Source organism: Choloepus didactylus, chromosome 18 (assembly GCF_015220235.1).
Source record: "Choloepus didactylus isolate mChoDid1 chromosome 18, mChoDid1.pri, whole genome shotgun sequence".
Lineage (NCBI taxonomy): Eukaryota > Metazoa > Chordata > Mammalia > Pilosa > Megalonychidae > Choloepus > Choloepus didactylus.
The window spans coordinates 47,146,397-47,171,064 of record NC_051324.1 but is presented as its reverse complement, the minus strand read 5'-3'; the positions used below and the strand labels follow the sequence as shown (position 1 = coordinate 47,171,064).

The window sequence follows — 24,668 nt, the reverse complement described above, 5'->3', positions numbered from 1 at the left end:
TTAAAACCCAGAACCTCTTGTAGGGGGAGTAGGGGGTTAACAAAAGGAGGACCTGTGTTTGGCTTGAGCTTCAGGCAAGGCTGGCAGCAGAGGGGCTGGAGGAACTTCACCCAATACTTTCTGTTAAGATTCTCACCTCCCGATAGGCAGAAGGGGGATAGAGGTGATAAGGACATTTGTACTTCTAAGAAGATGAGACGAGTTAGCGAAATGGCTTTGGAGAGATGGCACTGGCAGAAGAGATGGAGGATGGTTATTATTATTGTTATTCAGAACAAACCTGTTTGTTTCTTTCTACTCTGGAAGTTTTATGACTCGTGGCACAAGTAAGGAAGGCTGCAAAAGCTAAACTTTTTTTTTAGGGTGTGTTTGCGAAGGGCAGGAAAAGGCAAGGAGGAGGCCTGTAGGCGGAAGACAGGAGCAAAAAATGTAGGTGTCTGCAGATTTGGGGCGGGGGTGGAAATGAGCCATGCCCAGTGGAGGAAAAAGACAAAACATTTCCAAATGCAGGAGTATTTGCAACTCTGCTTAACTGCTGACTCCAGGTTTAGGGGATAAAATAGAAAGCAGTGTCTCTTTTCTATAAAGGCAGCTTGGAAAACTGGTACTCTTAACTCTGTATATAGAGAGCCACCCACTACCCTGTGATTTCCTGGTTAAAATACTTTGCTGCCTTTTGCCCTCTTCCATCTGGATGCACCCAGGAGGGGAGATGGGACTGGGGAGAACAAAAGTGAGAGACGGTTTCCAGCTATTTTCTTCCCTCCAGGAGAAGGTGGCAATGTCTGGCAAAACTTCCCTCACACCCTCTCCTCCCCACTCAGAGGATCTGCTTTGAGCTGAGAAAAGGTCCTACTCTCCTAAGGGTGGTCCCTGGCTTCTGGCCCCACTTCTTCCAGATACCCTGGGCCAGGCTGGGTGGGCTGGAGCAGCTGGTTTCCTGCGGCCCTGCTGAAGAGGGGGATCCCATCACCTCCCTACCCTCCAGCAACAGGAGCCGTATACAGAGCCTTCCGTTGTGATGTCCTCAGGATCCTACCGCCTGCAAGAGAGCAGTTAGTTATCTGGGAGAGAAGAGAGAAAAAAAGTGCAAATGGAGGGTGGGAGTCATTTTGCTGTGTTTATTAGTAGTAGCAAGAGAAGGAAATGCCCAAGCCAGCCCAAGTGCTGGAGCTCAAGTCAGGAGAACTTTAGGGCCGCCTGGGTGTTTGGCTGCAAGGAGACTGTCCTGGTTAGAGACCTAAAGGTTAGACCTTATGTAGCTCTGGGCCCGGTGGGTCAGGGACTCTGACTTCAACCCTCCTGCTCTCCTGGCTGTTGCTACCACTAGCTACAGGAGGTCACCATGAAAGAAGAGGAGAACCTGGTGGCTTGTGGAGCTGCAAAGCTTTGCCTTGAGGAATAAAAAGAGCCCACAAGGGCGCACAGCCAGCTGCCTGCCTGCGAGATGAGGCTGCGGGCAGAGCGGGCCTGGAGCTGAGCTGAGGGTGAAGGAGTTTTCCAGAGACTTCGGCTTGGACCTCTCCCCTCCCAGAGCCTCCTCAACCCCTTGTTGTCCCTTCTGGCTACGCAAGGCGGTGGGAGGTAGGGGGGGTGGGAGTGAAAAGGAGGACCGGGGAGCAAGAAAACGAACCTGGAGAAAATTTTCAGAGGACAATGCACCCCCAAATGCGGTAGGAGATGGAATGGAAGCCTCTGAATTCTAGAGAGCACAACCTATTTTGAAATGCTTGGGAAGCAATTAGATCCAGTTTGGTTTCTTTCTGTCTTTCCTTTTTTTTTTTTTTTTTTTTCCTTTCTCAGAGATTTCAGGCTGCCAGTTGTCCCTTGATTGGGGCTTGGAGGTTGGTAGGGGTGAACGGTAGAGCAGGAAGCCCCTAAGAGCCCCCATTTCGTTTGCAGTGCTGCTGCGGGTGAGCACCCTTTCAAACCTCACAGGACAAAGGCTGACTGGCGAGGAGCTTGAGCAGAGAACTTGGGGTGAGAAACATCTGAGGGGTCTGAGGGAAGACTTTGGGGTCCAGGAGGAGAGGTGGTGTAGTGTTTATCATTCCTGACAGTGAAGTCATGATTTCAGAGCAGACTAGAGATAGAGAAGAGGGAACAATTTCTGGGTTTGGAAAGGGAAACTTCGGCAATTTGCTGTGTGCGTACGTGCGTATGTGGCGGGGTTGGGGGGGAGTGGGGGAGGTTATCAAAAAAGAAAAAAAATTGGAAGACTAAGAGACAGACTCTAGTGGAAAACAATAAAGGCAAAATTTAATAATAAAGGTATGGGAAAACGCCCCTCTTGGTAGACCTCCCTTCCTCCTATTCTCTTTCCCCCAGCCAGAGCACTGACCCCCCTCCTCCATTTCTACTTAGTACCCTTGGAACAAGGAGCATTTTAAACCCCCTTGAGCAATCGCTGGTTGTCCACTCTTCAGGGCACTGGCAGGATCAGGCCTGCATACACCCCACCAAATACATCAAAGAGCGAACGAAAATTCCCCTCTTAATAAGGGCAAAACGGAGGGCTTCTTTAAAACTGGTTTCTGATCTCAGCCTTGGAGAGGCTAAGGATCCAGTGCAAAATTAGCCCGGCTCCCCGGGCTTGCTGGGAAGCTGGGACCTGGGGGCCTGGGGTGAGGAGTCTAGTGATTTTTCTTTCTGGTCTGGTCTGGGTTCCTGGCCCCCCAACTTCGTGTGCCAGAGCCCTGTAAATTCACACACGCTCTGAATCTCCATCTCCTTTTAAATATCAATAAAAATTTCAAAGCTGGGGGTTTTAAAATGGGAATTGCTAATGAAGACAGCTCTTGGCTTTCAGTCCCCACCCCCCACTTCTCTAATATGCCCGAGCAGGCTGGGAACAAAGGGGCAGGGGGAAGGAGAGCTTGACGTCTTCACGGAGGCCCGCATAGACGTGGCTCAGAAAAAGCGGGGGCGAAAAAAACCAAAGGCCGCTAGAGTTGGAGGGGAAAAAATTCCAAGTTGTACAGATCCCCTACCCCAGGCGTGGCGATGGCTGCCCTCTCTTGGGCCAAGTCCGCTTTGGGGGAGGAAGGAAAAACCAGGGCAGCCACGAGGGTCTGCAAAGTCTACTAAAGTGACTATGGAAGTCGCCTGGACGCTCTCATGAAGCCATGGCGGTTCTGCAGTCGGAATTGGGAGCCGCCGGCAGACGGCACCACGTTGGCGACTGAGCCCATCCTGACTCGGGGGTCCCGCCTCAAAAGTCCTGGCTGGCAAACCCCGCCCCCACGGGTGTGGAAACAAAGGTGGTCAGAGTACAGAAGGCAGGAGGGAGAAGGGCTGCGAAATCTTGGGCAGCTTGGGTGGGGGTGTTGCTGGGGAAGGGAGGGAGAAGCAGGCAAGAGAGAAACAGGGCCCAGTCCCCTGCAAGTGGCTGCGTGGGTCTCTCCGGACAGATTGGATGTCTCTCTCCCAGTGACCCCTGTTTAGCAGACAATAACTCACCAGATTAATGACCAATCAGCAGAAGGCCTTTGGAATTGCCTTCAAATATAAAACTCTTAAGTCAGGATAGGATAGGGGCAGAGTCTGGGCCTTCCAGGCCTTTTGTTACTCTGTCTCTCAAAATGAGGTTTGGGGTGCAGCTTTAGGAAATGGAATACCTGGTCAGAGACTATGATTTCCAGGACCCCAAAGATGAGATTGTTTCTCAACTCTTCCCACTTCCTCCACCAGAATTCACATCCCAGACCACACTTTTCAAGACAGTGTGGAAACCTCTCCTCACCTGTCAGCCTCCTCATATCCCTGACTCTACAAGAACACCCCCTTCCCACAACCAGCCCCATGCAATTGAGAAGCCTCCTCTCCTTTCAAATTTTATCTTCTCCCAGCTGTGGGGAGAAATGGAAAACAAGAGCAAGGATGGGAGAAAGGTGTTCATCCACACTGCAGGCCTTCTGTCTTGACTTGCCTTGGTGGAGACCTGGCCCAGCACAGTGGGAAGAGAGGGACTGGGGCTGGTAGGGGCACCTGCTGTCAAAGAATCTAAACTCTGAAACCACAATTCAGCCCTGGGGCTGCAGGGGGTAGGACCTCAAAAGCCTCATTCTGAATGACTCCAGCCTAAGCCCAGCGAAAGGACCTTGCTCAGGGAAGCTGAGTCTTTTCTCCCTTAGCTCTCCTCCTAACATCAATCCCATCCCGGTCCACCCACCTAGTGCCCCTCCACTGCCTTCTGTCTCCTCTGCCCTCAGCCTGGGCTCATCTGCTGCTGAGAATAAGGACACCTTTGTGAGGAGGAACGGTCCAGTTTCCAGTGGATTTGCTAGAACCAGTCTGAATAACCACCCTGCTCTGGGCATTTACAAACTCCCTTTATATTGCAAATGCACATGCACCAACTTTTATACCCATATGCCCACAGAACTCCAGGACACACAAGGGATGTGCGCCCTAACCCTGCCCCACAGAGTATGGATACACAATATGGGGTGGGGGAGGGGTAGAGAGAGTTAACCAAGGTTAGAATTAGGGAGAACTCAGGGAGCGTCCAGTGCGACCTTACCGTTTTTACATTTAGGGAAACTGAGGTCTGCTCTGGAAAGTGAATTGTCTAATAGGCTTGGGCATCTCAGGAGGCTTGGATGCTCACCGTTCCAGTTTGATTGTATGACCTGAGGCAAAGCACACTTTGGATCTCAGTGTCCGCTTCTGTAAAGCCAGGGCATATATGTGGAGCGGAGTAGTTGGACTAAATGATCTCTAAGGTTCCTTTCTGGACTCACAGTTGGTGGTTCTCTATGAGCTGATGTAAAAGCACGTAACAATAAACACCAATAAATGGCGTTTGGAATCAGGATCCTGCCCCATCTAAAAGCTCAGTTCTGGCCTGGTAAATCCCACTCTGGCTGGTGCCAAGACAAAGGTGAACAGAGTTAAGAAGATAAGAAGGAGCAGGGCTGTGAATGTGAGACAGCTTCAGCCGGTGGGACTGGGGGGACTGGTGGCTGGGTCTCCCACCCTCTCATATTGTGGCCAAACATAGAATATTTCCTCTTGGGATTTAAATGCTTGCACCCCCATCACTGAGCTCAAACCCCACTCCTGGACTATTCCCCCCAAACACACAGAAGCACATGTTACTCACTGGTTTTAACCGCACTCCTGAGTGGGGTAGGTAGTTTTTCTACTCTCATGACCAAATCAAAAGTGCTATTTTTGGACACGCAACCTGAGCAGTAAATAATTAATTTGTATAATTAGAGGAGGAAGCCTCAACCTGGCAATTTTTAACAAGAAGTCAATGCTCCCATTGTACCCGCCGGGCCTTCTCACCCCACCCCCTCCTCTCCCCACACACCCACCAGCCTCCCCAATTGCTTCCCCCCAGTTGGAGACCAGCATTTTCAAAATGGACAGCAGAGTCTCTGAAGCCAGACTCTGCTCCCCACCCAACAAAGTTCTATTCTCTGCCTTGCTCCCCACAGAAAGTGGTCTGCCGGCAGCTGCACCTCGCAGCTTGCTTTCCCCATCTCCCAAAGCTGTGCCGGGCTCCAGGTCCGGGCTCTCTGTTCTTGGGAAGCATGTGATCCACCTCCCCAGACCAAGATGCCCAACAATGCAGTGAGTTTGCATTTCAAGAAACTCCCATTAATATCAATTTACTTCACTGAAACCTCGGGTTCTTCATCAAGTTGATGATTTATGATAAAATCAATTAAATTACGGCCACTTAGGGCCCAGCCGCTTCCTCTCAGATTTCATTGGTGCGGGGCCCAAGTGTCTGCTGGAAAATGCAAGTTTAGCTGGAGGCGAGGAAAGATAATTCTGCGGCTGAGAAAATTTAATGCAAAACAATTTCCAGGCAAAGCCGGGCGTCCAGGCAGAAATGCAAGAGCCACCAGTTGGCCTGCGGAAATAAGTATCTGGTGGTCAAAATGTTTCCTCCGCCCCTACTCCCTTCGTCTTACATGACTCCCTTTCTGTTTCCCTGCATGCCATTCCCGAGCAGGGACCTGGGGGGATATCAGCAGTAATGGTGGAAACCCCAGCTTGCTAAGGCCCAGTCACTGATCTCCCCTACCACCCCAGGCCTTTTTCTCCTCCTTACCCAGCCAGACTCACTAATTCCTCTGACTCCCACAGCAGAGTTAAAGATCCAAAGTGAAAATCAGGCAGCGTGGGCAGAGGGCACACAAGGAAGGGTGGAGGGCCCAGCAGCCGGGCCAAGTAGGCTCTGCTCCATGTGGCTGTGGGAGGGATGAAAGCACAGGCTGAGCGAACACCACCCCCGTAGAGAGGGCCCAGGGCAGCAGAGTGTGTCCAGAGCCACCACATCCCAGAGCACCGGCACCAGAGAACACCACATCTCCCTCCCGGCCACTCAGTGTGCCCCCTCCTGAAGCAATGCTGCACACCCATCCCACAAACCCAGACCTGAGCACAAATGCCCCGGTGTGCAAGCACACTACCAAAATACACAAACACACCTACATGGGGGCATGCTGCATGCTCCCCTTGCATGGCACACAGACATATCACACCCTGCTCCTGCAAAGGGACAGTTCCCACCATCTCCCCACATCTGGGAAAATAAATCCCAGCGCATCAACCTGCCTCCCACTCCTAGCAGAGGGGTTTCTCCTGCCTCTGCTCTGTTTGGTTTTGGGTTTCCAGAGCAGGCAAGGAATAAACACAGTTTCTCCGAAGCCATAAATCACCCCCTCTCCTACCTTCTCAGCTTAACACCCAGCCTCACTCAGCCCCTTGTAGTATCAGCTTCAAATAACCCACTAGGTGCTAAAGGGCTCCGTCAACGGGGCAGCTGGACTGTGGGAGCAGAGCCCAGTCTCCCCCACCCCCAGCAGATGCCCCTCACATTTCCCTGTGAACCCACAGCTCCCAACTGCCGGCAAACCCTCCACGGCTTGCAACCCCCTTCCTAGCCGAGAGAGCTCCCACATACCCATACCCTAACCCTGTCCCTAACCACACAAACAGCGCCACATTCCTCCATACTCTCTACACACCAGGAACCGTCCACCCCTTCTTAGCACCCACTTCCCTCTTCTAAGCTGTTTTCTTCTTTTTCTTCCACGATTCGGACCTCAGTTTCTTTCTTGACCCAGGAGACAGGCCTGAAGAGCAGGGGTTTCAGGCACCCCTTCTCTCCATCCCAAGCTAGGCTCCAAGCGCCAGGCTCGGCACCCCCCACCCTTACCTGTGCGGTCTCCCGCTAGAGTGCGGGCAGAGGCGGGCGGCCGGGCGCCGCGGGCGCGGAGGGCGCGGAGGGCGCGGGGCGCGCGCGGGAGCCGACTGCCAGGCCTGGGTCCCTCAGTCCCAGCTGGGGCTCCGCGGTCGCGGCCGGCCTCATCCTGGTCATTCAAACCCGAGCAGCCCGGGAGCGCCCCGCCAAGCGGGGAGAGGCCCGGATGCGCTAGCCCCCACCCCGCCCCAGCCCCCGCCACCGGCTTTGTTCGGCCTACGAGGCCGCCGGGGCCGCGAGGAGCGCGCGGACTCCGCACTAGGGCACGACCGGCGCCCCCTTTCCTGAGAAGGCCGGGCTCCCAGTCCGCTAAGGGCCGCGTGAGCTGCGGGAAGCCGGAGCGGGTCTGGCACCGAGCTGGGGTCGGACCTGAGAGAGGGCCCAATTGCCAGGCGAGGAGAGCAGCGACTGGCAGGGGGCACGGCTAGGCGTGGGGAGCGCCGGGGGCGCCATGACGGAAGGCGGGCGCACCGGCGGCTCTTCAATGTCACCGGCGAAATGGGTTCCATATGTCTGGCCGGGCGGAGAAAGGAGGGGAAGGGAGGGGAGTTCTAGGCAGGACAGGGTAGGGGGGCACGACGGAAGGAGCAGAGCGATGGCGAGAGTGTATGTGAAGGAGTGAAGGGGGGAGAAAGGTTTGTGCTTTCCATTTTCCCTCGGGTTTTCTAGAGCTGCTTAGTCTGGTAGGAACTTTCTTTTCTTTTTCCCTTTTCTTTCCTGAAAAATGGGGGAGGGAGGAGATTAGTGAGGGCAGCATCCGTTTGCTGGGAGTTCAAGAGAGATGTGGATTGGAGGTGAAAGGGAAAGTTCTTAGGCAGCTGTAAGACCAATTCCTACTCCCGGGTCCCTAAAGATGATAAGAAGAGACAACAACACTGAGGGGAAGAGAAGCCAGGGGAGGATTTCAGGGTTCATGTGTGAGAGACAGACCCCAGCCCCACCTGCTCTATGGTGGAACTCTGTTTGGGGAGGTTCCAACTTGATTAAGTTCCTTGTAGTGGTGGTAGAGGAGGAGACTGAAGGAAAAGTGTCCAAGACATCTTGGCCCTTCCCTTCCTACGGAGCTGCCCCACACCTGATTTAGCACCCTCCAGTGCTATTGTAGAGGCAGTTGCTTCCGAGATGGCCTCTGCTCTGGGCTTCTACCTGTAAAGAACTCTGGGTGTGCCTGGAAAGACAGGGAGCACAGAGTCGAGAGGGGCTCCCAGGCCTTGCAGCCCTCTCCCATCTGGGCTTGCCTCCCAGGTGTCTGGGCTCTCTCTTTCCACACCTCTCTCTCTGTTTGTGCCTGTATCTTTTCCTCTCTTTCTCTCTGCCTTTTCTAACCATCTCTGTTGTCTCTGTCCCTTTCTCAGTGCCTTTGTCTCCTCACTCTGTCTCTCTGTGTGTCTTAAGTGAATTTGAATTAATTGAGCCTTGCGAAGGACTTCGGAGTGTCTCCAGAAATCATCTGGGCTCCCTCAATAGGCTGCCTCTCTCCTTCCTCAATCCTTGAGGCAACACAGAGCCCTTGGCCTCTGGGCCCTTTCCTCTGTGGGGAAACCCATCTTCTGTCCTGGAGAAACTCTCTACAAAAGGGAGGGGGCGAAGAGGAGGCCCCAGCTTTCTCTGAGTGGTCTCCTTTCCACTTTCCTTCTTCTCACTTAATTGTGAGTCTGTGTGAATGTGTGCTTGTGTGTGTGTCCATCCGAGTTGTACAGCTCTTTCTTCCAGGACAACTCCCCTCCCCTCTGACCGGCCTTTGTCTCTGCTCTCCCTGTCATCCTCTCCTTGGGCTCAGCCTTTACTTCCCACCCCTGGAGGGGATTCTGCTGTTGGTTTTCTTTCTGGGTCCCTTTCCTTTTTCTTCATGCTCTCTCACATGCCTCTTCTTTCTCTCCAACTCCTCCAGTCATTAAAACATAGGCAGGCTGGCTCCTTAAAGGCCCAGGAATAAAGGCTATAATTATATAGAGAAAGAGGACAGCAGCAGAGGGTCTGGGGGAGAAGACAGAGCCAGCAGCTTTCCTAGAGCCCCTTCCATCAGATGCATTCTCCCCCTATTCTCCAAACAGCACAAAAGCAAATCAGAGGTGGTGATGGGGGCATAGAAATGGGGAGAGACAGGGTGCTTCAAGGCTAAACAAACCAAATACATATAGAAACAAAGTCTTTTCAAACTTGCTGATTTGGGGGGGGGGGCAAGCCAAGATGTCTAGATGGAGGGCATTCAGACCTCACATAGGGGGATTTGAGGAGGGACCAGTGAATGAAAGATAATGGTGTTGAGGGATGGTCTCCTGCTTTTGTCTCCTGGGGAAGAGTCTGTGTGAGCTGGGGAAAGGGAGGGGAGGGGTATCCATGCTCCCCTCCCCATGGCCAGAGGAGACAAAGACCTGAGAGGGGTTGAGAGAATGGAGAGGAAAAGGGGGCTGGTGATGGTGGATCAGACTTCCACGTCACAGGTGGAGGCAGCTGGGGGAGGGGAGACAGAGAAGAGGTGGGGGGAAGAGGAGCTGGAAATATGGGGCATAGGGGGACTGTGGGACTGGCTCCCAACTCTGGCCCACTAGCTATGGCCTTGCCTAAAGAGCAAATCCCTCAGCCTCCCCTTTTGTTCCCCATCCTCCAAAACAGACTGAGTTCAGAAGCCAATAAAAAGGATTCTCCTTCTTCCTTCTTCATCTCCTTCCTCCTCTCCAAGGAAGATGTGATCCTTCCCTCTCCCTACTGTCACACATTCCCAAGCAGACTTTAGCCTAAACTGTGGGGCACTGGTTTGGGAATGAGCTCACCCCCTCCACATTCACGCTCCCCGCTTACTTCCCAGGAAAGGGGAAAGTGGAAATGCTCACCTCCCACACTGAGTGTGTGTGTGTGTGTGATATACTCAAAGAAGGGGGGGCAAGGAAATACAAAGGTTTGGAGTCTCCTAACCCCCCCCAGGTCTCTTAGCTGCCTCCTCCAGCAACACCCCCACACACACACCCGCACACCTCCTCCTCACCTCCAGTCCTGTCAAAGCTGCCCCAGAAACCAGACTCTCCCCAATTTCTTTTCTACAGGCCAGGCAGTGCCCCTGCCCATCCCAGCCTAGGGTCTTGGCCATCTCCCTCTCCTGTTTTCACCCAGACTCCCAAAGTCAGAGACTTCACCCACCACCCACCGGCAAATCTGCCTGCTAGCAAGGATGGGGCTCAGCGTCCACTTGGAGCAGATCGTGGGAGCAAACTGAGCTGCTGGTGGCTGTGAGGACTGGAGCCTAAGCCGGCAGTCCACGCGGCTGATGCCATGAATAATTAACAGCCGGCGAAGCCTCGCTGTAATTTCCCTGCTCAAAGGTTTACACTAGCAGACAGAGTTAAATATCACAGCTAATAGTGGCTATAAAGTCAGTTGGCTGGGCTCCAGCCAGGGAAAGAGCGGCCAGCATCCGGGACAGGATTTGGCTAAGACGCTGGCCCTCCACCCCTCATCCGTCACAGCTTTGGGGTGCAGGGAAGAACGTCTCCAGAAGACACCTCTGGCTCCATTCTTGACCAACAGGCTCTTTCGTAATGGGGGGGTGGGGGAAATGACTTAATCTCCACATGAAACCCAAGGGAGAACTTACTGGCTCCCCCTTCCGCAACCAGCACCCCATTTTCACCCTCCTCCAATTGGGACTTAGGGAGAGAACAAACCCTATGCCCTCAAGCACTCTCCAACTTTCCAGGACCACCTAGTTCTTAGAACATCTCTTTTCTAAGAAAACTTATGGAACTTCTCCCCCCTTTATCCCCAAGCACGCACACTCCCTCACTACTGAGGAAACTTTCTTTGTTCCAGGAGGTCGAAGGAAGACTGCTGGGGTGTGAATTCATTTCCTTGTTTTGTTAGCCAGGAGGTGGGGAGCCAGGGCCTCCAGCATCTCTCCCTGCCCTTCACCCTCTGCCTCCATTGCCTCCCCCTACTTGAGTAGCTCCTTTTCCACACTTAACACCACGCCGCCTACACATCAGTCCTATGAATTAAGCTTTAATACTATAACTGAATCCCTCCTGCCCCCTTGCAGTCACAGAGGACTTCGATTTGATCCCAATCGATTATAAAAGTCTTTGCCTTCAACTCCAGTAATTTTTCCCTCCTTCTCCTTTATGTCTCTTGCCCAGAGATTCCTCCTGCCTCTAGAGTTGAATTTGGTCACCCAGGGCTGGAGTTGGAGAAGCCCAACTCCTGAAGTCAAACCGCTGAAAAATGATGCTCTGCCTGCTGCTGCAGGAATGTTGGCTCTATCAGGCTTGCAAATATAATTTTTATATTAGGTCGTGGTCTTTGACTGGGTTTATATGCCAATGAGGCATTTCTGGTTTACCAAATTTATACAAATCTCGCCTTAATTGATAATCACAGATGCTGTAATTTAAGACCTCCAGCTATAGAGCTTTCATATTAACTGCTGATATATTACTGTAAATCGTCTGAAATAACCAACTCCTGGGAACAGTGCAGAGAGGGAGGAAGTGCCTCTGAGAGCGACTCTCTCCCGGCTGCAGAAACAGCCCAGCTTCCCCATCATTTTCCGTGAGAAATGATTTATCGAAGACATGGCCATAAACAACACAACTCGCTCACAAACACAAGCAGACGCGCGCGCGCACACACACACACAATGGCTGGCATGCCGGCTGAGAAGCTGACACCCATATTGCTATAAATCAAGAAAAAGGTTGGAGGAGAGGGAGAAAAGGAGAGAGAGAGAAGAGGAATATTCCTAAAATCTCTATGCAATGCCTCAATGGGTATAAACACACAGAGCACCGTGTGAAGAGAAATGGCAGGAAATGAAGATGGCTATTTGTCACATTTTACGACAATAACATTAATAACAAACAATAAATTTACATGGACATATAAGACGCGGTAGGTAGTGAGAAATCCCTTCTACTTACAATACCCCAGCCCGCGGTGTGGCTCCGGCTGCGGGGCTGTTTTATTGCTGCCTCCCTCTCTTTTTCTCTCTCTCCCTCTCTCTCTCTCTCCCCCTCTCTCTCTTTTTTTTTTTTCTCGGGGTACAGGCTTGTTTTTCAAAGGACAGTTGAATTGCACGTCAGAAACAGGGAGACCAAGCCTGCGATTTTCCTGACGAATACATATCTATTCTGCAACCTCGGCATTAATTATTTAATGAATCACGTGACCGGGAGGGGGAAGGGGGTCTTTCAATTTCAGGCTCAAAGGACCACTATGACCTTCCCCTTCAGGAGGAGAAATTTTTCTGCAAAATAGCCCCCCTAACCCTCCCATAGAATAGTAGCGAGGTCTCCTCTCTCCCACACCCACATCTATATCTGCTCTATCTACAGCTCCTACCCACCCCCAAGACACACACTTACCCACAGCCCAACTCTCCTCTCACCCTTCTTCTCCTGCTTCTGCTTAGTTCACGGAGGTGCAGAAATAGTCTGCAGGGGCGTCTGGGGGTGGGGGTGGGGTGGGCGCGGAGCCCTTCTCCAAGCCCCTGAATTTCTCAGCTTCCAGCTCTTCTCTCTGCATCCTTTAGAATTAAGATTTCCCCAGCTCCATTCTCTCCCCTACTCCCAGGGCATTTATTTGAGTAGGACCCACTTCCCCTCTTCCTACAGAATCAGCAGAATTTCTAAAGTAGCCAGCTTGAAAACAAACACTTCATAAGTCCATGCTATATATGTGTAAAGAATTGGGCTTCTGGTGTTAATTCTCTTTTTGATCGTTTGTGGTACCTCTTGAAAGTGCAGAAAGGGGACAGGATGAAAAAAAAGACTCCAGAACTTCCAGAGTTGAGAGTAACTGCAAAGGGGACTCTCTCCCATTGTGCTGGTAGTGCTACTGGAAACCAAATTCTACTGACCATTTGAGAATAGGCTCAGGGACAAAGACCGGGACTATGGTTTCTACACAAAAGATGCAGACACACAGTCTCTCTCTACCTATGTCACACCCTTTCTCGGCACCCCCCCCCCCCAACACACCAGTGAAGACAGCTGCAGATTTGAACTCCAAGGGAAGGAGGAGGAAGAAACAGGCTTTGAAGTCTGCCTGGCAGTGCCTGGTCCCTATTTCCCAGGTGTTAGGACTCCTAAGCTTCTAATTAGCAGTCAGTGGACACTGATCAAAGGGAAAAAGATGGGGGGGGTATACACACGAAAGGGTCAACTACCAGGAATAGGAGAAATCCTATCCCTAAGTCCAGATAGAGCAGCACATCCAGATGCCTTCATCTCAAAAGTAAATGAAACAAAACAAAACCCCAAATTTCCCCAACCTCCACACACAACTTGGTCCCAGAAGGGGCAGACCCCTTACATCCAGAATTGAAGCCCTTGGCCGTGGCCTGGACATTCAAAAGAAAGCAGAAAAGACATTCCTAAAGAAGCCCCTCGCTGCACATTCCCAGCCTTATCTTCTGCTGCTCTCGGGGTAGCCACTGACCTCCACCGCCTGTGTGGACAGGGTATTTCGGGGAGAACAAACGCCATGTGGGACAGAGGCGCGCGGGGCTGAGGGGCCTGTTTTTGTGTTTGGAGGACTCTGAACCAAAAGTAACTTGACAGGGAGAAAGCTGACGACCCGGTTGCCTTAACAAACCCCAAAGAGACCTGGCGTCGGCCTCGGTATGTTCCTGCTGTGGCGGCAGAGCGGCCCCTGCAGAAGGCTCTGGTCAGCCTGGCCTCCCCGGAATCTTGCCCGCCGCGCAGAGCAGGGGCGCCGGCAGGGACCAGACTCTGTGGGGGTGGCGGGTGGTCAACTTTGATCATCCAGATACAAAACACAGACTGGTATTGAATTCGGCCTAATCCGATGTGGCTCGGCTCGCAGCTCCTGCAAGGGCAACTCCGTGCAAGGTCCTGGTCACAAATCTATTAAAAATGATCCCCCAAAAGGTAACACTCGGCTAAGGTCTGAAAGAAAAACATGAGGTGGGAGGTGGGGGGGGGTAGGGGAGGAGATATGCTGGAATATGGGAAGATAGCAATCTCTGAAACCTAGAAATTATTTTTTAAGGACAAGGAAAAGAACAGCAAAGTGACACGAAAGCATGCCAGGCAGGTTCTGTTAAAATGCCCACACTCTGTTCATTCCTGAGAATGTCCATGTTCAAATAAACAAGAACCCGAGCAAGGGCTAAGCGTTTTCTCGCTGCCGATAAAGCCAACCTTTATACTGTGAGAAAGGCGAGATTGATTTACGAATCTGAACGCGCCGGTTTTACGGCCGATCACAAATCCGTCAGCGCTCAACTCACGCTGGGAAACTTCCCAACTCCGTTTTCCAACCAGACCGCCCTCCCCAGCCGCCGCCTCCCAGGGAGACCCACCGTGGGCACTGGGGCCACCTCAGCAGGCTCTGGCAAAACTGGGCAGCCCCTGTCTGGCTTGTGAGGTTGGGAAAGTGGGGTGGCAGTAGGAAGGGAGAGCCAGGAGGGCAGAGGGCACGGGGGTGGGGTAGGGGAGGTCAAAAGTCTGGAAGAACTGAGTGGCCCCTAGAATCGTGGAAGATGAACCCACTGGCCGCCACTGGGCTGAGGTCACTGCAGCTCTGTGTGTGGAGCCTGCCCAGCAGCTCTCAGCTCTGAAAAGGTTGGAGTCTGGGAGAGAGGGAAAGGGGCACATCTTGCAGTTCCAGCCTGTGAGGCTGAAATGCTTTAGTGGTCCCCAACCTTCCCTTTTCACTGGTCACCTCCTCTCTCCCTTTGGTGGACCCCTAGCCCTCACATTGCAGGGAGCTGCCTGTAAAGTCCCAAGTGACTAAATTTTTGTGGGGCCTACGGAAGGTCTACAACTCCTGTCTGCTTTTATGGATGATAGGTGCACATCTCCCCTGAGCCCCAAGGATTTATAGTTCAGAGGCTCAGCTCTCCTTGCTGCTTGCCCTTTCCTTCCTCTGTTTATCAGGGACAATGCAAAGGATAACAACAAATTCCTTAATTCATGCCTGAGACAGAATCCTCCAAATTACAGGAAACAATTTGCAAAATGGAAACCAATACCACATACACATCCCAGCAAGATTTTGTCTCTCCTAGTCTTAACATTTCCTCTTCTCAGTCTTAACTTCTCTGTCTATCTGTCTCTCTCTTTCTCTTCATGTTTCCCCCGAGAGGATGGCTGATGGTGTGGATTTTTAAGACACAACAAATAGAATACAGATTTGGAAAGGCTCCATGTTTGGGGTTCACCTCTTCCTAGCAGACTCCTCAGTCATCTGTTAAAATAAAAAGTTGCTGGAAACTTGGGTTGATGAGGCATAGTTGGCCCCTGAAAAGTGGTCGGGACAGCCTGTGCTGACCCTCCTCCTACTTCTCTTCTCCTCCATGGGCTCCGTGAATAGCTGAGGTGGGATTGGGGGTTAGGAAGAGGGGATGAGAGTCATTACGGGAAAGATGTCCTAAACAAAGAAACGAAAAACCAATCAAGAGGCTATGGATTTGGAAATCAGAGCACAAGAGACAGCATGTTCATGGTGGGAGCGCTTTCTCCTTAGGATCCTCTGGCCCTCCAAAGCCCTGTGGGTTGAGCTTGTCCAAACTCTCTCACCTCCCTTTGTCTTTCTTCCCTCAGTTCCCTCCAAGCCAAACAGGGGAGAAGGAAGGTTGGAAGAAGGTGCTGGAGATAGGAGTCTGGCCTAACAGAGTGGTGCAGCATAGAGACAACCCAGTACACTGCTTCCCTCCCCTGGCTGGACCCTTGGGCTGAAATTTGTATTCCGTTTCTTCCTAATGGCCAGTAATGGAAAAATGATCCAGAAATGCCACAGTAGCAAAGAAGGGAATGGGGGCTAGTGGGAGATGGAGAACAGGGGACACACGACAGCCCAAGGACCCCTCCCTGCAGAGGTGTGATTCTCTCTCCTGGGCAGGAGGCAAGAGCCAGCACAATGTCCAGTCTCAGAGAGGTCAAGGGGCTTCCGAGGTCATTTCGTGGTTCTAATACTTAGCTAATCGCCTAGAAAACGTGGCCTCTCCATGAACTCTCTCTCTTGCCAGCCCCCCGCCTTCAAAACCTCAGTGAGCCCCAGGGAAAAAGGGCCAGCGCTTTCAGGTCTGAGGCAGAGCCCACTGACTCCCTCACCCAGAGAATTAGGGCCCCAGAGGGGGAACAGAGCCCCCAAACCAGAGCGCAAAAGGAAACTAAACCAAACACAGCCTCCGGGAGGAAGGCGAGGGGGGCAGAACAGAAGAGGAAGATTCCGGCGTCAGCGAACCTCGCCTGCTAACTGAGCAGTTTCCTGCCCCAGCATAGCAAATATTTGTCTAGAATCCTCAAGCTAGATACAAAAAGCAAAAAGGAATGCATCCACCTGTATACCCCAGCTCCAAGGCTGGGGGATTCCAACCAAGAACTGGCCCCAACCAAGAACTGGATTCAGTTTTTCCAGGAGGTGGCAGTGACAATATCTCACAGGTAAACAGGCACACAAGACACAAGTCACAGGGACACACCAGCCACATGTGTGCGTCACTATACACACGCATGCACACACATGCTGGAGCTCCCAGCCTGCCTGCATTTCCCCAAACCAGAAAAGCACTTCGGGGCTGCCTCACAAACAAAACAACTTCCTCTCTGGGATTTTTCAGAGGCCCTGACACCTCTGCCTCAACCAGTTCAAACACTCTCCAGGTGTCAGGGCCTTTCTCTCTCCCTCTCTCTCTCTCTCTCTCTTTCTCTCTCTTTCTCTGACCCAAGCATAAGGCATCAGTCATCATAAAAGACAACAAACCTGACGAAAGGTCCACCATAAAAACCCCTCGAAGATAGTTGAAAAAAAGAAAAAAGAGGAGGCGAGAGAGTGTTTCTTCTTTCACTTGTGAAAAGAGCTCATAAAACGATCAAAAAATGCTAGCCCAAGCCGGGGCTTTGTTACCTTTGCGCCTCTCGCCTCCTCTCGCCCGAGCTCCGCGGATCCCATTCATGACGAACGGCTTCTTCCAAACTGAGAGAAAAAAGTTTTCAACTTTATGGTTCCAAATTTTTTCCCCCTCGCGGATCCCGGAGAGACGGCTAACACTTTTTTCCCCCAACAGCCGGTCTGCGGAGATTTGCTGTTGAATAATAACAAAGGAGAGAGGATACGTATTTAAAGAAAAGAAGTGATTAATGGTTTTCTGTATAATTCTCACATTTTTCTTAGCTCTTGTCTACACAGAATGGCTGTGAACTTTAAGCTCCATAGAAATCTTTTTTTTTTTTTTTAATTCTATTCATACCTTCCAACAGGCAGCTTTGATTTGGTTCTATAGAGACATTCCTGGGGGGCATAGGCTTTTTAAGAACTGCTTTTTTCCCCTTCTATTAAGGGCTGCCGCATTTCCTTGCAGCTAAACATCGCACCGCAATTCGACCAAGACAAAGCTCGCCCCTCTCATCCCCCAGGTCCGGGGTGGTTTTTTCTGAGTCTTCCCCGCGGCATTTAAACGCACGGTTCAACCGCCCTTTCCCGCACTGTGGACGTCGCCCCAGCGGTTCTCCAGCCCTAGCCAGCCTCAAACTACCGGTGCTTCTAGCCAAGAGAATAAAAAATAAATCAAAATAAAACGTGCGGGTGGGATTGGCTGTTTTTATTTTCTGAAGAGAGGTGGGACCAAAACATGACTTTTAATTGCATATACTCTCCCAAGCCCCGAGCTTTTTGGAGGTGGGGTGGTTAGACCCTGGACCACCGCACGACAAGGGACCCCGAGGCCGGAGACCCCAGACCTTAGAACTTCTACCCAGTGCTGCACAAAAGGGGTCCAAGCCCGACAGAGCTCCTGAGGGTCATCCAGCCCCTCCGTCCCCTTCCCCCACCCCATTCTAGGGGTGACTGGGACTTCAGCGACAGAAAGCTATTTGGTCCCCAGTCGTACTTTCGATACTTTCTATGAGAAAGAAAATGAAAATTAATACAGGAGCAGGGCTTCACAAAAGAGGCCATTTGTCTTCTTGATTATCTATTTGCTTGTCAGAGTTTGAGCTATAGCACCAGCCAGCTCCTTTGTAATATAAAAATACTCTGAAAACCTGCAAACACCCAGAAACATCTGTGCAAAAAATTAGACTCATTAAAGCCTTAAACACCTCAGAGGAAAGCGATACCTTCTTATGCAGGGAGGAAAGAGGCTGGCCTCGTGGAATCCTCTCTCGGAACTTTAATAACCAAAGAGCCGTCTGTCTAGAAGGAGACAGCTTAACCGCATTTTATTTGCTTATGACAAATAAATCACGATATGAAAGGCTTTGCAGTACTTAAGCCTCTTGTGTCCTACAGTGAAACATTTTTCCCCCATTAGGGACTGGAATCAGTCCTCCCAATCTTTCAATCCATTTTTGGACTGGAGGGAAAAAAATTAAAAGCTCCAAACAAAACACACCCACCCCCAAAAGAAAACAAACCGGCTACCGCAATTTGGAGTCCACTGAGATAGAAATTCCCGGCGGACCGTTTGAAAACATCTTCAACCAAATACAGTGTGAGGCAGGACCGACTGGGGTGCTCAACATATAAGCTGGATGGCATTTGTCTGTATCTTTACATAAAGTTTCAACAAAAACACGCTGTGCTGGTCACAAGAAACCAAACATTTATTTCTATTGTCACTCGTACAGGACATAAATTTTCAGGCCAAGGAAGGGTTCTAGATTCAGGAAACCCTAGAGGTAGGAAGGCATCTGGTTTGAAATGCCAGAAAGAGAACAGGAGAGGACACACAAGACAAAAAATAATAGTAATAATAATAATAGTAATAATAATAGCAATAAACAACGGACGCAACGAGATAAACTATGGGAGAGGGCTCTGCAACATCTTCCTCCCAGACCGGGAGGGGCGTAGCATTTTATTTCCTAGTTTCACATTCAGTTTCAGTCTAGGAGAGAGGGCCTCTGCCTCGGGATTGGCGAGAGAGTTTTTGGAGAACTCAACTGGCCCCTCATTCTGCCAGCCAGGGCTTTGCCTTCCAGAGGAAAGTCCTCGCGGAGTCTCGGGCCTCTCTGGTTTCTGGGACTCAATTTCCCTGTCCGCTCCTGCGTTGCCAAGGCCGCCCCCACCCCCTCTTGCCCCCTTCCTGCTATCCCACCCCACCTCGCCTCAGCCCAGCGCTGGACGGGGGCGAGCAGTCAGTGTCCCCGTGAGCAGGCATGGAGGGAGAAGGAGGTTGTGTGTGTGTGTGTTACCGTGGCCAGAACACTGCGCTATCTGGCAGTCAGGGGTGCTTTCGCTGGATGCTGGCGTAGGGGACAAAGAAAGAAAATCCAGGCCGTCTTCCAGCAGCAGCAGCAGCAGCAGAGGCGGCGGCAGCCGAGCCGGGCCTCATTTGTTAGCCGGGTGTCGAGGTAATGGTGGCCACCGAGGCCCGTCCTCTCCTCGGCAGAGTAAACAAGACAGATGGGCCTGGGCCTGGCGTGATTAAAGATGAAACGTGGATCCATCTTCGCCAAAGCTGAAAACGAGGAGCTGCAGCCTCCTCCTATTTCTCTTTCTGTCTTTTTCTTTCTTCTTTTTTTTTTTAAGGAAGAATGCAAGAGACTTGAACCTTGCTTCTTGGGGGCCATACCAGGCTCCCTATTGTCATTTCTATAAATAAAGATCCCCTCCCCCCCCCGCGTTTATTCCTATATAGATTAAGTGGGGGGAGGGCAGATAGGCTTTTCCGGGCCCAGACCCAGGCGCCCCCTCCCGTCCCCTTCCCCACGCTCGCTGCCCACCCCCACCCCCAGAGGTTCGCAGCACCCCCGCCGGGAGCATTAGAGCGCGGGGGGGCCTCCGTTGGGCCTGCCAGGGGGCCCTCCTGCGGCGCCGCCCGAGCGGATCTTGGTGTTGGGCAACTTGTGGTCTTTTTTCCACTTCATGCGCCGGTTCTGGAACCAGATCTTGATCTGGCGCTCAGAGAGGCAGAGCGCGTGGGCGATCTCCACCCTCCGGCGCCGGGTCAGGTAGCGGTTGTAGTGAAATTCTTTCTCCAGCTCCAAGACCTGCTGGCGAGTGTAGGCGGTCCGAGAGCGCTTGGGCTCCCCGCCGGCGTAATTGGGGTTTACTGGACACACACAGAGAGAGGGAGAAAGAGAAAGTTTTATTGCCCCCGAAAGGGAGGAGGGAGAGCCCTTTCTTCCAGCTAACAACACGGTATCTCCCTCCCTCTCCTGCCACCTCTTCTTCCCCAAGAGGAAAAAAGAAGGAAAGAAGAAAAGGGGGGTGGGGTGGGGTGGGGACTGGAAAGGTTAAGAAAGCAGAACCTAAGGAAGAGAAAGAGACCTCAAAGTCTGGGACGGTTGTGTTGGCATTTTGCTGTTGTTTAGGTGTCTGGGGGTAGTCAGGAATCTTCACAAGGTTTTAATCGCCACCCCCCCCCCTTAGCCCGTGGCCCCCGAGGGGAGAAATGGGAGGGGGCGGAAAGTGGAGGAGGGAAGGGGGCTTTCCTAAACCTTTCCTCTTCTGTTTAGTTCCCATCCTTACTGCTCAGATTCAAAGCAGTACCTGCCCCCAGTTAAAAAAACAAAACAAAACAAAACAAAAAAAACTTTTGCCTATTCCAGGGCCGAGAAACCAGACTAGATGAAAGAAAGGAAAAAATGAATACTGGGAATTGACTGAACTCTCCGCTTAAATACAAATTACCTCCTCCCCCCCCCCCCACTACTCCACGTCCCACTCCCCTCCCCAACTTCCAACTTCACTGTGACTGCATCTCCCCGGCGAAAATGTCGCTGGTGAGAATGGCGAAGAGGATGGGGAACAGACTTCAAAGGCGCGGGGCCCACCAGGCCATAAAAATTTATGGGGGATGTAATTATGTGGCTCTGAAAACAGGCGACCGTAAATCTCCCGCAATGGCGAGTTTATAACGGGGACAACTGGCTTCCCCCATCTCCCCCCTCCCCATGCCTTGGAGGTCCCTTCGGTGTAAAGCGCCCGGGGTGGGAGGGGGAAGGGGTGCCCACGCACTCACCCGTGCTCACGTGAACTTTGCGCATCCAGGGGTAGACGACGGGCTCTTTGCACGCGGAGTGGGAAGGGCTGGGGTGCAGGGGGTTCTGGGCGCAGGGAGGCGGCGGGGGACTGCTGCTGACCGCCTCGCAGCGCTGGCCAGGCTCCGGGAGGAGGGGCCCAGAGGGCGGCGGCGCAGGAGCCCGAGGGGACAGCCCGGGCGGTGGCGGGGGCGGCGGGGGTGGTGGCGGAGGCGGCGGGGGCCCAGGGTCCCGGCAGGCCGCGTAGCGTTGCACGGTGCACGCCGCGCGCCGCGCGAAGCCCGCCTCCGGCTGGAAGCTGCTCTCTCGCCTCTCGCCGTCGGCGTAGTACCCGGGCGAGTGGTCGCTGGGTAGGTAGTCGTTCTGAGAATATTCCTCGCACGGAGGGAACTTGGGGTCGACATAGTTTGAGTTGATCAAAAAAGAACTCATAGCCATTAATTTCTGGGAATTGCCCACAAAATATACTAAAATTTATTCCGACCCCTGACTCGTTTTCCTGTTTCCGAAAGCCCTCCTACTTACTGTCAAGTGAACAAAGTTAGGGACCCACGTGATCCTCGGAACCAATGGCCGCCCCGCCTGCGATTCCCGGATAAGGAAATCTGCTCACCCGGACCCTACTCCAGCCAAAGAGGTTTATTTCCCCTTCTTCTCTTTCCCCTCCCCACCCACCCAACACCAGGATTTACACAGGGCTCCTGTGGGGGCGATCCCCTCCTCGCCTCGCTCTCTCCGGGATCAGAGAGAGAGAGAGAAGGCAGCTTGCGACTGGAGGGCCTGTTGGGGCGGGGGACAGAGCGCAACCCCTGGATTCCCTTAGAAGCCTGTGCTCCTGGTGTAGCTCCCTCCTGTCCTGCTTCACCTCCGTCCAGCATTCTTTGCCCTCCATAGCCCCGCGTCCCCTCCCCATGGCAGAAGAGGGCCCATGCACCCTGCCTCTGTGTGGGGAGTTGCGTGAGGCGCGGCCGGGGGCTCTCCTGGAGAGGAGAACCCATATCGGGGCGAGGGGCATTAGGCACGGGGGCTTTTCTCTGCAGCCGGATAGGGAGGGGTAGGGGGTGACAGAGGAGGCGTTGGAAGCAAGCGGGTGGGTGTGCAGAGGGTCTTGTCAGAGATGAATGGAACTACGAGCGGATCGATAGGAAATTCATGCACTAATTCGGGGAGACCTCGCCTTCCAAATCGCATTTAGCTGAGGTATTAGCTTGCTTGTGTCAGTCAGTCCGTCTGCCCCCCTCTCCTACCCACTCCTCCCCTTACCCCGTGTGGCCCAACCAGGAGAAGCGACTCGGTTTCTCACACGGAAGATGAGGGCTGGAGTCAAAAACCTGCAACTTCTGAGAGGAAATTGAATAGCAATTCGCTAATTCCTGAACCATCGGAACAATGCTAACCGCGGCGCCCACGGAGATGTTCTAATCGCTGCTAATACCGCCGCCGCGGCGAATAGAAATCTCACATCCTTATGATGCTGGGGTTAGGGGCCCTTGAGGTGCCCCCCCCCCAACAATAATGCCCAATGGTAATCGCAGATTTCCAGGGCATTTTGTTCTGAATCCAAATGGAGAGGCGACCTGAGCATCCGTTTGAAAAGCGAATTTTCTTTGCCCTCGCACACTAAAGAAAAGTCATTATTTCGAGGTTATCAATAAAGCCTCCCTGAACCCAGAATAGAGGGTAGGTGGTCTTGGGGCCAGAGGGCATATTAAAAACATCATCAGCAACAACATTAACCTCTTTAGAGAAGTGAAAAAGGTCAAGGCTCCTAGGGGCTGGCATGGGGAGATTTCGGGTACATGACCCTTTCGCCTCTAACCGTTTCAGCGAGGAAAAGAAAGGAGTCTTCGTGCGGTCAGTCACCGGCTCGTCCTTATTTAAAAAAAAAAAAAAGGTTTTGTTTCTTCTGGAAAAAAAAAATGAGCGGAGTGTTTATGTCAACTACATATTCCCCTAGATACGAATTTGTGACCACAAAATTCCTTACACAAATTCGGATCTACAGGGTATATACAGAAGACAGACAGATCTTCTTGGCCCAGAAATCCTCCAGTTCTCCTACTTTCCGCATGTTCTTCGTTTGGGGTGTGGTTTGAGTGCTTTGGTTTTATTTCGTTTTATTCTAGTTTTGAGCTCTGGAAACAGGCAAAGGCACTACGGGGCCATTGTTGAGATTACAAGATTTTCACTTCTCCTGTTAGAGAGAAATAGAAGCAGCCGGTCTGCAAAGGGACGCGAACCCCGCGGCCGCCGAATTCTCCCGGCGCATGAATTATGAGATGTAAACATTAGCTAAGCACAAAAGGAGGAAGGGTCATTCGGAGGCTGCCGCCAAGTCAGAATCAGGCCCTCTGGCTGCCCTCGCTCCCCTCCCCTCTGCAAAGGACTTTTATTTTTTAAAAAAGAAAAACAAAACCCCAATCGGCGCCTCCATGCCACTCGCAACCTTTAGTTCGCGATCAAACGAATATCTGGATATTTTCCACGTAGCCTCTCAGCGAAGGGAGGAGGGAGAGGCAGGTGGGTGTGAAGGGGGTATCATAAAAGTCCTTTCGGAAAAAGTCAGTGGTAAAAAGAGAGAGAAACAGCTGTAAAGAAAAATGCTGGGAGACCAAGCAGATGGGGCCCCGATATTTAATGATGGGCAATTCTGTTTACAACCTGAGAAAAAGATCAAAGGCGTTTCATTTCCGAATGAAGGGCAATGAGGAACCATAAAAGATCCAGCCAGATGATACGCCCAGCCCCTCCCAGCCTCCCACACCTCCTGGGGGCCAGAAGAGGGGGACAATCCCCAGGAGGTCTAAGGAGGAGCCCTGTTTCTCCACCTCCCTAGCCCCAGGCTGGTCCTCTCCAGATAAATGTACACACTGACTTGGCCCAGCCACCTGCTTGGGTTGCTGACGGTTGAGCCAAAACGGGGACTTTGGGGCTTCCTGGGCTGGGTTGGAACTTCGTGGGGTTCCCAAAACTGCTGAACTTACTAAGCTGGGAGACGGGGGGGGGGGGAGCTGGGGGAAGCTGAGTCCCCCAGCGTTACAGGGTAAGGGGAAGAGGGTGCGAAAGATGCCTCCTCCCCACTCAGATTCCTTTCCAATCTCGATAGACCTGGGAAATATTTGCATCCCTTCCTGAGCAAGTCAAAATAACAATTTCATTAGCAAATGCAACACACACAGACAAAACCACCTTCTAACCATCACACACCAGGCCCTAATGTATCTTCAAAGGTCTCTGCCCATCCCCAATTCTGGGATCCTTGCAGATGTGTAGGGGAAGAACTCCCATCTGCCCCTCTGATTATCCCAAACCTAGGTGCTGCTAATGTTGGCCGCTGGGCCTGGTTTCTCACACCAATACTCTCCCAACCAGACTAGACTCACACACAGTTGTAATAATAACAGTAGTAGTAGTAATAAGCTGTTACATTGTAGTTATCAGGACCAAGACTCCTGTCCTGATAGGTAACCCCAGACTCCTGTCTGGGCTCCTAGGCAAATGGG

At 52.2% G+C, this 24,668-nt stretch overlaps 2 protein-coding genes across 7 annotated transcripts in view; both read right to left on the bottom strand.

The window, feature by feature from the left end:
• Nucleotides 1-24,668, bottom strand: part of HOXB3 (homeobox B3) — a 55,570-nt gene that overhangs the window by 7,866 nt on the left and 23,036 nt on the right. For 5 of the 6 annotated variants that reach the window (XM_037810151.1, XM_037810155.1, XM_037810150.1 and 2 more), the window contains one exon: nt 17,087-17,264. The gene's annotated coding sequence lies outside the window, so the exon portion shown is untranslated. Of the gene's footprint in view, nt 1-17,086; nt 17,265-19,374; nt 19,852-24,668 lie in introns of those variants that run through there. The other variant, XM_037810152.1, reaches the window with a different exon arrangement.
• HOXB4 (homeobox B4) lies at nt 19,926-21,746 on the bottom strand. Its single transcript, XM_037810161.1, has 2 exons — nt 21,147-21,746; nt 19,926-20,234 (listed from the first exon to the last, which is right to left on the bottom strand). Exons 1-2 carry the CDS (start codon nt 21,601-21,603, stop codon nt 19,945-19,947), a joined length of 747 nt encoding a protein of 248 aa, XP_037666089.1. The 5' UTR covers nt 21,604-21,746; the 3' UTR covers nt 19,926-19,944.